The sequence below is a fragment of the Poecile atricapillus genome, chromosome 18 (genome assembly GCF_030490865.1).
Source record: "Poecile atricapillus isolate bPoeAtr1 chromosome 18, bPoeAtr1.hap1, whole genome shotgun sequence".
NCBI classification, from domain to species: Eukaryota; Metazoa; Chordata; class Aves; order Passeriformes; family Paridae; genus Poecile; species Poecile atricapillus.
The window spans coordinates 7,956,701-7,971,879 of NC_081266.1; the positions used below are offsets into that span (position 1 = coordinate 7,956,701).

Genomic DNA, 15,179 nt, shown 5'->3' on the forward strand with positions numbered 1-15,179 from the left:
TCAACAGTGTTTCTCTTTTTGCAGCCAGCAATAGTTGAATTCCAGCCCTAACTGTCCCACTGATTTGCTGCATGGCCACATATAACTCACCTCCATCGGATCTGTCTGTGTAAAAGGCAGGCAAATATTCTCACAGCACAATCATTTCAGGATTTAACTGTTCCCAAATTCTGGAACGTGTCATTTGTTTTATCCACACCCTTATTCAGCTTTCTCCAGACCTTTCTTCTGTCCCTACATCCTGATAATAATCCTTACTCCAGCTGAATTTGCAATACCATTTTAGAAACAGTTTACTGGGAGAATTTGAAAACCACCTACCCTGCACTGCAAAAGTCTGTCATTGCTCAAAGATGAAAGCCTATTTTTGGCCAAAGATTGAAAGTTGCTCATTACCCCAGTTCAGTTTCTTAACATTTACAGCTGATATGTGTAGGTTTTGGTGATTTAAAGCAACAGCTGGTACCTTTAATACATTGGCAAAGAAACAAGGCAGCTTTCTTTGATAGCATTAGCATCACCTCAGCATCAGATCACAGACTTACTCTAAATTATATTCTGCTTACTGTGCCTGTCCTTGCTTTTCAGATTTTCTTCATCATCTCACTTTTATTTTGGTGAGGAAAAGAGAAGCTGTGGAATCTGTAATTCATGGGCAATCTGGCAAATTAGGCACAGTAAACATGAAAACCAAAAAGCACCAGGTGCAAATTTCATGACAGCCATCCCAATCTATTATTTCCAAAGGCTTCTAAATGGAAAAGGGAATTTTAACCCCCTGGTAAGACCTTTCTTGGTGTCCTGTTGGTGCTTTCTGTGAGGATCGCCTGGTGTCCTGTCCATTCCATGAATGCAATTGCAAGTGGAAATACAGAGAGGGTTTATCAGTCCAGCCCACAGAGGTCCAAGCCAGAGGGGCTCAGTCTGCCTCTCCTTTCCCTCAGCAGTGCCATAGGTAACAGCCTGCATTCAGATTCCATGGAAAATCCAAGCAGGCAAATGACTTTAAGGCAGTTTCAGTTTTCCATTCTCCTGAAGTGAGAGAATGTCGCCACGTTTGCTTTTTAAATGGCATAGAGAGATTAAAATTTAAAGCATTTTTCCACTGCAAGTGAAATAGCAAAAACATTTCCAGCCATACCAATTTTAGATTAAATGAGCTTCTCTTAAGCAAACTTACCTTTCAGGCCCGCTCTGAGAGCATTTTCCTTCATATTTTTATCAGCCCACATGCAGTTTGCTCAACAGTTTTTGATTAATGCAGGGACTGAAGCATGGGAATTTGTTCTAAGTGCAATTTATTCTTGTTAGGCTATTGCTCCAGATTATTTGGGGTTTTTTTAAAATTCAGAAACTACACCATTATAATTTCATACTTTATCCCTGTGTGTTCTCACAATATTAAGGTAATTTAAAAGCTATTTTAAATCTATAGACATTAATAATTGTTTAAGACATGCTAAACTACCATCTCATTTATTTGGAGAAGTATCAACAGCACATCTGGAGTATCAGATATATCTAAATTTAGTAACTTCCATTTGCTCAACTGGGTCCAATCTTTCCCAGTTTTCACAGGGAAAATTATGAATACTGATTTTTTTTTTTTCTCAAGCATTGTTCAAGACAGGTTTCAAATTTATTTTAAAATGGTAATCAGATTTCATGAGCTTAAGCTCGTGATTCTAAGGTAGAATCTCTTTATATAAACTAGATAAGGTCAAATGTATTTCTGAGGTAAATTCACTAAGTTAAGTGAATTTGGCTCATGGTTAATAGCTTACTATTCTGGATGGAAGTTTAAAGCAATTATCACAAAGTTGGATTAATCATCATCCTATTTGAAGTGCTTTGCCTGTCAAATAGATTAACAAACTTGTATTTTTTTTTCTATTTCACTATATATTATTGCAGATTGTATATGACAGAGTCCCAGAGCTCCAAGGCCGTGTACTGAAGCTTGTTGTGAAAAGCAAAGGAACATTTGTGGGAGCTGTTAACATTCAGCTGAGCAGTGTCCAGTTCAATGAAGAAAAGTGGTACTCCCTGGGAAACAGTGTAATTTAAATGCTCTCCGAGATGATTCAATTATTTGCCCACTCACTAATGTTTCTTTATCCCATTTCCCACGGTACATTTTGTCTCAGTTGCCCTTGAGAATAGGCAGTCATCTGCTGAGCACATATCCTAACATTTCATAATGCTATTGTCTTAAATGTGCTACCATGTTCCTGCCACAGATTCCTGACAGCGTGAGTTTAAGGAATCACGTGCTAAGGACTTGTAGCAATATGCAGAAGTTCTTATGACAGCAATGAAGGGCTTGGTTTTGTTAATATTAAATAGTACAGTAAAAATACTAAATTCTCAGTGTGTGGGGCCGCATTCTTTGCCCATTAATTCCACTGATGGTGTTGAAACAATGCTGGTAATGATGTAATTTATCATCATTGCATGTGATGAGTTCACCAGAGGACCATGGGATGGTTCCCTGACAATACATTTCCCTGCAGATGTCCAGCAAATTTCATATTAAATCTTATCCAATCAATACTTTGGGTTTTTTAAAGAATGTTAGAAGTTTTGATACAATGTCACATTTAATCCAGGACATTAATTTGTCAACAATATGTATCATTGTTTCTTTTATTCTGACATCCAAGAGGCAGATATAACTGGTCATTTGTGTGAAGAGAGGAGGGAGAAGCTGATGTTCATGAATAAAGAGATTATATTGAGTGTGAGCTTTCAGGGGGGATTTATTTAAGCTCATGATGCCACAGATATTTGTTCAGCAGTCTTCCCACATTGCAGTCCTATGCTGCATAAGGGGTTCAAGTCAATACATGCATTGAATAGACTTAGAGCTATAAATATATATTTATATATTAAATAATTAACATGAGTGGTTCCTTTAAGTTCACAGATGCTAATTATGATCATTTTCATGACCCTCCTCTAGACTCTCTCCAAAAGATCAACCTCTTTCTTGTGTTGGAGGCCCCAAAGCTAAATGCAACTTCCCAAGTGGGACCTCCTGAGAGCAGACTAGGAGGGTAAAATCACCTCCCTCAACGCTGATTTTGATAGCAGATGTGGGCTATGTTTCCACTTTTTCCATCAGTGGGAACTTCCCCAACCTGCCCTGACTTCCCAAGTGAGGGATCGCGGCTCAGGCCAGTTTCCTCAGGACCTGTGGATGTTTCTCATCACGTCCCATGGACCTGTGCACCTCAAGGCTCCTTAGGTTTTCTCAGACCCAGTCTTCTCCTACAGAAAAACAGCAGTAGGGCCAAGGACAGCAGCCCTTATTTGGGATACCCCCTCCATAATATTCCCTCTGGCTTCACAAAATCATTGTGAATGTGCCTCTCTGGGAATCAGGCCACTGGGGCTGTTGCAAAGCCACAGATGTTATTTTAATGATTTCTTCTGCAGAATATCATCGATAATATGAAATATGAATAAAGAGTGATGCAGGTTCCAGCTTGGTGCCTTCTTTGGATATCAATGGAATGTTACGGTAACCTGTAAATATAATGACACCTTTATTAGTGTATTAACCACAAGCACAAATATTATGATGGAGTGTTTTTATGATCACCAATGCAAACAAGGCATAATTTATGATTCTGTAAGTAGCTCTTTAAAATAAAATGAAATTATACTAGAACTGAATATCATTTGTGCTGGTTTTTCTCATTTATATATATATATAGTATTTCAATTCTGGTATTTTTGGTGTCAGAGTGAAAAAGCCCAGTGTTTTGCAGGATGTGATATTTTTTCAAATGGAAGACTTTCAGCCCAGTGATATTTAAACATGGGCAAACTTACATTGTAACATCCCAGGTTATGTGCTGCACACATTGTTTTGAGAGCAAATGAAAGAACTTGTGAATCAGCAGTGATAGCACCTACAGAACGGTGCTGCAGCAGCCATGCACTGTGCAGCTGAGGCAGAAAAAAGTGAAGTGTAAGACTTCCTACCATGACTTCTTAAATGTTAATTTCATATGAGTAATTCACTTTATCAGAGATAAGTCATGCCATCATGAAACTATGTGTTCATCTGGTTGTTGAAGCATTTGGAAAAGCCATAGTTCTCAATTTCAAACATAATTCACTTACCTGCTTAGAAAACAAAACAACTTTTTCTTAAAAATCCCGGCCTGTACTGCTTTATATGACTAAATGTCCCTTATTTAATAACAAGTGACAATGTCACTTATGGTTAAAAAAAATTCTGTATTTTTTCTATGTATATATGTAAATAATTCCAGCTATTTAAGTAAGTCTGTTTTGTAGAAGTATCCATGTTCTGAACAGTAGTTTTCAAAATCCCTCTTTAGGTGTGTGTGGATGCCTGTGGAGTCTTTGGGAGCCACATTTACCTGGGTTTGGAATTTCTTGCTTCTTTCATACAGAATCATAGAATTGTTTAGATTGGAAAAGAGCTCTAAGATCATCAAGTCCAGCCTTTGACTGAACACCTCCTTGTGAACCAGGGCATGGCACTGAGTGCCACATCCAATTGTTTCTTGAGCACCTTCAGAGATGGTGGTTCCACCTCCTGTCTGAGCAGCTCTTTCTAATAATGGACAACCCTACCAGTGACAAAATTCTCCCTGATGTCCAACTGAACCTTCCCTGGCACAGCTTGAGCCATTTCCCCTTGTTCTGTCACACTACACATAAGTTCCTCTGGTATTTAAGGTTCAGATTCTAGGCAGCAAATATTAAAGCTGGTTGTAGGCAATTTACATTTGAGATCAGTTTTTAAGGCATGCACACAATATGTGGAAGGCTTGGTTGATTTCCTATCCAAAGATACACTTCAAAGACTAAGACTAATTTCTGAAGACTTGTGTTCTAGCCCCTACCTACAGAAGATTCTACAAAGTTTCCTGAGAGAAGTAAAACTTCTTTTTTGTTATTGAAATTGCCCCAATTTGCATTAAATGATTAACTACTCTTGGATCCCATGATAATAGAGTTAAAAATTGAGTTCCTGTCCTGTATTAGTATTCACCATGGCAGATTCATTGGCACAGGGACTGTAAGAGAGGACTCCCCCCTCCTATTTGCCTTTAACCACCCAGGTAGAGAATTTTTCTCAATTTCAGCCCCTCTGAGTATAGCTACAGAATCACTACATGGAAAATCAAATTCTGCTGCAGCTGGACAGCGAGCATTCCTCCCCAGTGGAGTCTACAGGTAGTTGGGAGTCTGCTGCTGGGGAAAGGAAGGCAGTGTGGATATAGATTTGAATCCTTTCAAAAGAAAATGCAGAGGAGGGAGGAAATGGCACAACTTTGCCCCTCTGGCTGTCAAAGAAAATAAAAGATGTAAGCACTGCTCAGCTTTTGGAAGCAACTTGCCCTCAGGGAAACCTCAGGGATATGAATCCTAGGGACCTGGGGACAGTCCTGTAGTACAGATTTAAGCAATTGGAATGCTGAAGACTAAGACTGAAATCCATGCTCACTCTCCAGCATATTAGGCAGTTCTTGCCTTGTCTTCTGCTTGTTGTGACTCCCTCTGCAAGAACATTATTTTCCTATTTCACTGTTTAGAGAGTACTTGGGTACCTAAAGCAAAACCATCGTTCCAGACCTGCTTTCAGAGATCTCAATGTTAAGCATTGCAATGAATGCTTGTAATAAATTTTGAAATTATTTATCACTTTACCTCTTAGAAGCATTTTATTTATGGCCTCTGGGCATTCTGATAGCAAATTACTTTTTTTATATTGTGTTAAGTGGGGATTGGGGTAATTTGTTTGGCATCATTTATAATTTTTGTACCTAGACTCACTCCCTAGAATTTTAATTATTGCACTGAAAATGTTTCTTCAGAAATCTACTGCTCTTACTTTTCCAAAATATGAATCCCTCATTTGTAACCAAAATTATAAAGACATTAAGCCTCACTGAAAATTTGTATCTAAAAAAGCCTCAATCAATAATTTTGCAAGTACTTGTAAGCAGCAGTGCCTGATATTTGAATTTGTCTCAGATATTGCGAATTGTTAGGTTGAGTGTTCTTTCATTATCCTGAAGTATACAAATAAAAGGAAACGAAAAGGTTATCAGTGTAAAAATTCATGTTGTAGAAAAACAACTGAGCTCTAAGAGTAATGTCATTTTTCTTGTATAACTCCTCAGCCTCAACTAAGAATCACAAGCAGCTTTATGACTTCCAAACATGAGGGAAAAAAAATGCACCATTTAAAATCCTGTTAAGCTTAATAAAAAAGGTGTGGTGCCTGTTGCCAGCTCCAGTGTTTTGCCTTGCCGTCTTTATTCACTAATAAAAGCTGTTTGTTTTGTCAGAAATGGCTTTGGAAAGCCAGTGTAGTAAACAGCCATTTTACATAAGCCTTTCTCCTTGGCCTATTGGCTTCTGTGTCTGCTCTTTATGAGCAGCCTTTTCATTACAAAAGTTCCAGGAACTCTACTGGCTTAACAAAAGAAACTCCAGCAAGAAAAATACCATGAATATTTTGCCCTATTTTTAACCATTGTGCTCCACTCTGAAAAGTTGCAGATAGGTTACCTGAGGGGGTTTTGGTGGTTGATTTTGTTTTAATTTGGTATTGGGTTTTGAACTTATCTAAGTGCACAAAACCACTGTCTTCATAGCAGCTCTGACTAGTCTCACTTCTTGCAATGAATTAAAATACCACCTGGGCAGTTTCCATCTAGAATGGAACACTGCAGTGGGAAGAATCACCTGCCATTAATATTGTTCTGATTTCAACATCATGGATTTGCATTCAGAGAATATGTTTATTTCAAAAACAGAGAGTGCCATTTATTCATTTTGTTACAAAATCGTGCTCTAGAAAATAAACATAGTGCTGAAGTCTCTCAATGCTACAGTAACAAAAAAAGCCTGGAATGTTGCAGATTTTTTTGAGCTGTTATAGGTGGTTGACATAAAAATATTACCTGTATTCAGGCTCATCACAGGTAAAGTGTACTGGCCAAGGAATTCGTTGTTACACAGAGAAATCTCATCCTGAACGCAGAAGCGTATCATTGCCAGTTCTGGAACTTGGATGTTAAAAGAGAATGTTTCATTCCATTTAGGGCTCAAAGCTAATTAAAGGAGAAAAGAAACAGGATTAAAATATGATTTCTTTTTTTTCTACTCTATAACTAAGCTGCTATCACTAGTTTGAACTGGTAAAGAGTTTCTTTTACCCTAGGTATCTGTGCCCATTTAAACAAATAACTAAACTCCCACTGACTGTAGTGGGGCAAAAGCCTAAGATAGTTGGTGTCATCCCTTAAAAGAGAGAAAAATGAGACAAGGATAGCCAGGTTAAGAACTTCTGCTCAGCTTAAATTTTCCTATAGCCATACCAGTTTCATGCTTTTGTCAAAGTTTCTCCTTTCACAGTGTTGGAAATGAATAAATTCAGGTAGTAGAACGTTCACTTGACCAGAAATACAAAAAGAGAATGTGGAACAGGAGGGGTTTGCCTGGTCTTTAGCAATGTTCATACAGGGAAAAGAAATTCAGGGGCTGATTTTAAACAGCAGCTATCTATAAAAAAGAAAAAGGAAGCATAGAAGACAGAGGCACAGACAAAATGAGATCACAGAAAGCTTGTAGTCTGAGACATCAAGAAGATCTGTATTATAAAGATAAGGGAGTGCTCACAGACAGCTACAAAGAGTACACACTTCACCTGTCAAGCAATTAAGGGATTACTCCTACCAGAGACTTCAAATGAGACGAGTGATGAAGTTACAGCAATTTCTTAAGAAAACCTCGTAATTAAGTTAAGTTAAGTGGTTAAGGCTGGGATAGGGTTAACTTTCTTCATGTCAACCCCTATGGTGCTGCATTTTGGATTTTTGACTCAAACAGCACTGACTACACCCCAGTGTTTGAGCTATTGCTGAACAGGGCTTCCACAGTGTCGAGATTTCTGTCTTTCTCACTGCAGAGCAGCCTCCCCATCCCAGTGAGGGGGCTGGGGGTACCCAGGAAGTTGGGAGGAGGCACAAGTGGTACAGCTGACCCCAGCTGGCCAAGGGGATGTTCCTTACAAATGGTGTCATGCTCACAGCTGGGGGGAAGGAGGAAGGGAGGGCATTCAGAATTGCAGTGTCTGTCTTCCCAAGTAACCTCAGAGCTCCAAAATGAAGCCTTGTTTCCCTGGGAATGGCTCTACACCTGCCTGCCCATGGGAAGTGGTGAATGAATTCCTTATTTTGCTTTGCTTGTGTGGGCAGCTTTTGCTTTATCTATCAAACTGTCTTCTTCTCTACCCGAGGGTTTTCTCATTTTGGCCTTTCCAGCCCTCTTCCCATCCAACTAGAGGAGAACAACCAAGCAGCTCTTTGGAGCTGAGCTGCTGTCCAGGATGAGCCCACAGCAGTGTGCAAAAAAAACAATTCCACCTTCCTTTAGAAAGGGGGAGTGCTCCCAGCTGTGTGTTTGTGCTTCCTTAATCTATCAGTCTAGAAACATGGCACACACAGCATGAACTTCTGCTACAGATTTTGTGCCAGGAAATCCTAGTCTAGAGAGAAATAATTGCATTTTCTATAACTCCTTGGGATGCAAAGTTGGTGTTTCCTTATAAAATGTTGTTGTGCTTTGTTCACAGCCTCGAGGAGCAGACTGATGCTCACCATTGCTTCTTACAATACTAGATTTCTTTCTTGTTTGGTCCTCTGGTACACCATAGATTTCTATCTGCACTGTGGGGTCAGCTTTGTTGGTCCTAGAGATGCTGCTGGGTGGTAACTGATGGCCACTGATCAGCTGGAAAATTAAAGTTATATTGAAATAACTGTAAGAACGAACTAATTCACCACAGCCATATAGTCACCATAATAGAAATAGCTTTCAAAAGAAATTACTTTAAGTATATGCCAGTCATAAACTGGTGTAATAAACACAGTGGAATCAAGAATATGGTGCTTCCTATCTAATTTACTTATATATATATATATTTTTTTTTTTTTAGAAATATTGTGGTATAGGAGCATGTTTTAACTAGATCAGATTGGTCTGAGCCCAGTCCAAACTGACCTTGAATGGTTAGAGGGATGGGATACACATAACCTCTCTGGGCTGCCTGTGCCAGTGTTTCACCACCCTCTTTATAAATAAATAAATATATAGATAAATAAATAACTGAAATAATATTTTAAACAATAATTTTCAGGTTTTTTTATTCAATAGCTATACATAAAAATTATATTTTGCTACTGTACAAAATAATCCTATTGGAATCAGCCTACAGTGATTTTTACATTTTCTGCTATCGAGCTCATGAATTCCAATCTGTGTGGAGTGGATCAGCATCAAGACCCACCGTGACATCAGCATTGTGCTACAGGGTATGTAGCAGACTGCCTCACCTGTGCCTCATCTCTTGCACAGTGTTCCTTAGTATTAGATAAAAACTCTTCATTCAGTGAGCTTCCTGATGTGTTTTGACCAAAATTTCCAAAAACAGGAAATTTTGTCTCAGACTGCCCTGTAATCTGGCACCCAGACTAAGACAGGATTTATGAAAGTCACAACTTTGTCTGCTTTTTATCTATATTTCAGGGTAGCTAGGAAAGAGTCAACATCTGTGCAGTAATCAGCCTTTTAGGAATCAGTATATAACATGTATTGAGAGAGATATACAAGCCTGAAAGTCCAGGTGAAAGATATGACTCCTGACCCTGGTCTCAGGCCTAAGCATCATAAGAGATTCTTATTCCCCTGTCAACCACCCCAAAAATCAAAACCCACAAATCCCACACTTTGCTTTGATATTTTCCAGTGCTTGTAGCACCTTGCCCCCAGAGAAGTTCTAGCCTGAAATACTGAAGAGCAGTGGCTTGGCAAACACTGATGCTCTTTCTTCCTAAGGAAAAGCTGCTGCCTTCACCAGGAATCTTTGCAATCACTGATGGGCTGCCCACTAAGGACATGGGAGATTCCTTGCCATTTCCTGAGGGCCATTGCCAAGGCCTGCATGACCCACTGCTAGACCTAGCCTAAGCCTCCCCTGGCATGGGAAAAGAGTGAGTTCTTTCAAGCACACCATGACCCAAATCCATAAATCAAATCAATTTTTGACATCCAAGGTGAAGCAGACATACAGAGTGATGTAAAAATTTAGGAAGCACCTTGAACATCCCTATTTCTGCTTCAAAGGCTCTATGCCTCTTGATGGGAATTGTGGCACATTGGGTTAAGGATAAGGAATTCAGTAACATCAGGCCCTATGTGATTTTTCTATTCTTCATTCGTTCATTCATTCATTCGTTCAGAGAGATTTGCCCTTTAGATGTTTTCTATCTTTGCTTTCTGTTGTCATTTCTGCATTCATCTGGTTAGTAACTTTTTCAGCAGAAGCTGCTTTTCCTTTGACTCCTGCTCCAAATTGCTTTTGTCTTCAACCACAATTTCCTGGTTTTTGCTGCTGGCTATGAATGGGGCTCTCTGTGCCCTTCATTCCCTCAGCCAGTGGGATGCCATTGCCTCTCTGCAGCCCGCACTATCCAGCCTGAAGTCTCAGTCTAAAGTCCTCAATCTTAAACACAGCCTTTCTCTTCTCCAGCTCCTTCCAAACTCAGACACTTCCTCTGCATTGACAATGGTTTTGCCTGTCTCCTGCATTACAATTCAGGGTTTCTCCTCATCCTAATTCCAGCTTCATACAAATTAGGGCTAAAATAAGTGATGTATTTGCCTGGCTGCCTGAAATCATCCAGCAATGTCTATTCACAATTGGTATGCTCACTGTCAGGACACTAGAATGTTCTTGATTAGGTGCGTGCATTATGTAAGTATTTTATAATTGTCACTAACTATTGTTTTATCTCTGCTATTTATTACTCTGAAAGAAACAAAATAGCAATTACACACTAATTATATGCTAATTAAATAGCATTTATGCAAGTGGTATTCTGTGTAATCAGAAATATTACTTTTTCATTGGGAAAAGGGACTTTTCTAATTAGTGAACAATTATAACAAATCTACTTGACCTCAAAATAAAGGCCTTATCTAATCATTTATTTGTAAATGGCATGCATTTCAAGTATTTTTGGGAAGTCAATCACATTATAATTTGGGAGAAGTAGAAATAATTCAAAGACTTATTAATTCATCCCTCCTTTCACCCTTATTTATACCATTTAAGGATTATAAATAGTCTTTTATATATGCATAGAAAGATAATGAGACTTAAAAGAAGCATAAAGCTTCCTATCTTATCTTTAAAAATTTCCATTTGTCAATTAACATTATAATAGTACAGGTGGTATTATTGATAGTGAAAGAAATAACACCCAAAGTGCACATTTGAATTCTGTGCTTTCAGTTCAGCTTCCACATGCACAATTGTCTGGCCCCTTTTTCAGCTACATTATTTATATTTATTTGTACAGCATCATTAAAAATCATGTATTTTTACAGTCTCCTGGAGGCTCTGAACCCCTACATATTTTTAGCAAGCATAAGTGAAATACAGATGGGAAAGCACCCAAGCAGCAGTTGATACTCTGTGAGAGTTTTACCATCTTGTTGAAAACATTAGTTCCCAACAAACAGGAATAGGAATAAAATGGGGAAAAAAATTAGATAATAATTGCATCTGAAATACATAAAATTTGCTTTCCCATTTTCATGGAACAAAACAACACTTCAGTCATCTTACCCTTATTGACAGAGACATTGGTTTGCTGTATCCTCCCACATTTCGGGGTGTAAATGTGGTATTGCGATCCCTCAAGAATACAGGTTTCAGCACATAGCCACAACCACCATTGTCCAGGAATTTTCCATCTTGCAATTCCATTTGTGTTCCCGGTGTTTGGAAGTTTAAGGCCACTGTAAAATTATATCAGTATTGATTTTAGTGAATTAGATTTGATAACATTTTATAAAAAAAAGTTAAAAAAAATTTCAAATGAGCTTAAGATATCTACATCTTTCAATTCATATGTAGGATCCTGTTATTTCCCTTAAATTAAGTGATACTCAATAACGAATTATTTGTGCACAAAAACAGTACACTCTTTAGAACTGCACCCTCTTTTAAGAACTAATCTATAGATCTTTTTTACATTGCTATACCTCTCTTCCCTTTTCTTTCTAAATTAGACCTTGGAGAATATGAAATAAGAGATCCTTCTCTCTGCAAGAACTGAATTCACATCCTAGTTTCTCTACAGCAGCAAGACCCTGCACTCCAAACCTGCTATCAAAGATCTGGTGCAGAAGTCAAAACCTCAGGATTGTATCTAACCTTAGTTATGGTGCAGAATTCATCACAAAAACATCTCACCCAGAAGATTAAGAAGCTTTAGTTTAGTTAGAATACTCAGTGAAAATACATATAAATTTATAGAACTAGAAGCAATTTTAAAAGTGTTCTTAAATTTATGTGAGCACACACTCTCTTGGAGCTTAATCCTCAGGTACTGGTGATTATTCTAAGAATACACCTGACAGATTTTTTCCTTTCCTTGGCAGTTCAAAACATTTTCAGTTTGCTGCAGCACCAATAATAAAATATCACACTTCTCATCAACAGGATATTGTAATTCATGAGATAAAGCCAACATTGAAATAGACCTGTTTAATGAAATTTCCCCCTATTCCAGTGCATTGGAGCTTCTTGTCACATTCCAAATAGAAAATGCAGAAGTCAAATCAGCAATGAATTATGACATTATGAACCCATGACATGTGTTAAACAGAGAATGATAAGAAGTCATTTACTTAAAAGGATGGTTTGGTAGGAATGAAAAAAGAAGACTTTAAGCAGTTCAAGTGACTCATAATAATTCATAAAGAGGACCTTATTACATTTTCCTGGGAGATAATATGAATGCATTGAATGAACATTTGACATAATGCAAAAATCCTTATTGCAAGTGGAAAACACACAAAATTGTTTTCACTGCAAAAATTACTCGTTCCTTCACTGCTTTGATGATCATTTTAAAATATTCTGAAGCAAACAACACAAATAGGAATGAAGCAGCTGGTACAATGGACCTGATATTTATAATATGATATATAAACACATGTTTTTGGTGGGGTTACTTCTGAAGAGCTCTGGTTCCATAGCCTCAAAACCAATGAATGGGTGGAATACATGAAGTGCTCCCAGAGTGCATCATCTGTTTAATCTGAAAGGAATCCCATCTGTGCTAGCTAAAATTGCTCTGCATCATGAACCAACATGCAGCAAGTAGGAATAACTGGAAACCCTGTCTAGAAAAACCTCAAACAAAACAAAAAAAGCCTCCAAAACAAAACACAACATGCACTCCTGCTTTGATCTAAGTGTTAATGTAAAGACATGATTTTATGTTAATATACACAGGAATTTTGTTTTACCTTTAACAACAGAAACCAAACTTCAGAGTGTTCATATTGCCCATTGCCCACCATTGCCTTTTTTAAACAGGGTTGGTATTTTCTTGGTATGGTTTTGGCAGCGGTTCAAAATTTTCTCTTTATGACTCAACCCATCATCCAGAAACAGCCCCAAATTTGGTGCTATATGATGCTTGTATATTTTAATGCACTGAATCAAGCTGTGCAGAGGATGCTACAGGAGCTGCAACCCTGTGGCCCCTGGAAGTCTGAACTACAGATAAGCCAGGATCTCTCACTCCTCAGGTGAGTCCTAGGCCACACTTTCAGGATACGTGGGTTTAAAAGTGCAACTGAAATTAGGCACATCGAACAGTCAGCTTCAAATAGCAGCTTCCACATGATGAACCAAATTACATGATTGCACATAATGAGACTATTGCTAAATTTACCAAGCTTTATAGGCGACTAAGCAGGAAAATCTGATGTAACAACAGCAACAAGCAAACGAGAATACTTTATATTTTATCACATTAGGAAAATTACTTTTGCAACACAAGTGAAGGGCAATGTTATTATGGGTTGATATCTCTAAACATCAGCACTGTGTTTTCACTTAATTTAATTTGACCTTAAGAACAAGTTAAAAAACGCATGGAACAGTAGTTTTAATTTACTTACTGGTTTCTTTGTATTGCAAGTTTTAAGGTGATTAAGCAAATGTGAGATTTTGTGTCATATTCTCTGAGATGCAAACCTCTACTAAAACTGTTTACAGGGCTCATAGCTGCTTGGAGCCTCCCAGGGCACTACTTTATGGTGCATTGATGTACAATTTTTCTTTTTAAACAGGTGCAGTATAGCCCTAACACTTCTTGAGAAATGGCAAGGATCATAAACTAAAAGCTATGCCCAGCAGCTTGGGCTGAGCAATATCTTTCTGCAAACAATCCTGAACTTCTACCCAGTGTTTCATTTTAGCTTTGGTGAATTCAAGAGCAGAACTGTTCAATAATATTCTTTGTACTTTTGTTTTATGAAACAGTATAAATATAATGCATGTATGAAGAGAGATTTAAACTGACAGTTTATTTTGGAAAGAAACCCAAATGAGCTTGCAATGAAACCATCTGAGCAGTACATAATCTTAATGCATGGTTTTCATGGGGAAGTAAAGGCATCTGAAGTTGAACACGGTGTACATTAAATTTTCTCCTCAGTCCTTTCATTAAGCACCAGAAGAATTTTAATATTGACATCAAAATCAAAGCAGCACAGCAAAACATGGGCTTGGGGAACAACCTGAGCAAAGCAATTCTTCACTGTGATTCCTGCACCTAAAACAGATTTAACTATTCCTAGAACCATGAGGCTAAATCCCCTTCAGATCAGAGTATTGAATACTCAAATCATCTTGCAAAGTACCAAAGCTGCCATGGCAGTCCCAGTAAGCCCCAGGTGTAAATAACTTCATATGGCAAATTGAGGTTAGGAAATAGACTAGCTCCAAAAAATGAGCCAATCCATAATACACAGAAGGATATTATTTTTGACCCCAAACCTCTGTATCACAAGCAGTTAACTGAAGTCAGTTCCACCACTAATTGCAGAACTAAAGACACTCTAAATATTCATACACAGCACCTTCTATAGGTGCCACCATTCAAGACATAATTGATTTGTGGACTAAAAGCAAAAGCTTTGTAAAACCAAAATGAGAATTGTGACTGTGATTTGAAGGCATTGAGGAAAACTGCACATCTTTTGATCCTGCCTCTCATTAATATTCCCAGTGGGACTTTTAAATTGTAATTTTTTATTTTTTG

General features: G+C 38.0%; 1 protein-coding gene across 1 annotated transcript in view; it reads right to left on the reverse strand.

Annotated features, from left to right (window-relative positions):
- Positions 1 to 1,907: 1,907 nt before the first annotated feature.
- The window catches only part of LOC131586069 (1-phosphatidylinositol 4,5-bisphosphate phosphodiesterase zeta-1-like), a 46,958-nt gene continuing 33,686 nt past the window's right edge, over positions 1,908 to 15,179 (reverse strand). The window contains exons 10-13 of the mRNA XM_058852807.1: positions 11,684 to 11,856; positions 8,652 to 8,784; positions 6,954 to 7,103; positions 1,908 to 3,528 (exon numbers count right to left, since the gene is read on the reverse strand). Of these exons, the coding sequence (XP_058708790.1) occupies positions 3,443 to 3,528; positions 6,954 to 7,103; positions 8,652 to 8,784; positions 11,684 to 11,856 (542 nt within the window). The 3' untranslated portion in view covers positions 1,908 to 3,442. The remainder of the gene's footprint in view (positions 3,529 to 6,953; positions 7,104 to 8,651; positions 8,785 to 11,683; positions 11,857 to 15,179) is intronic.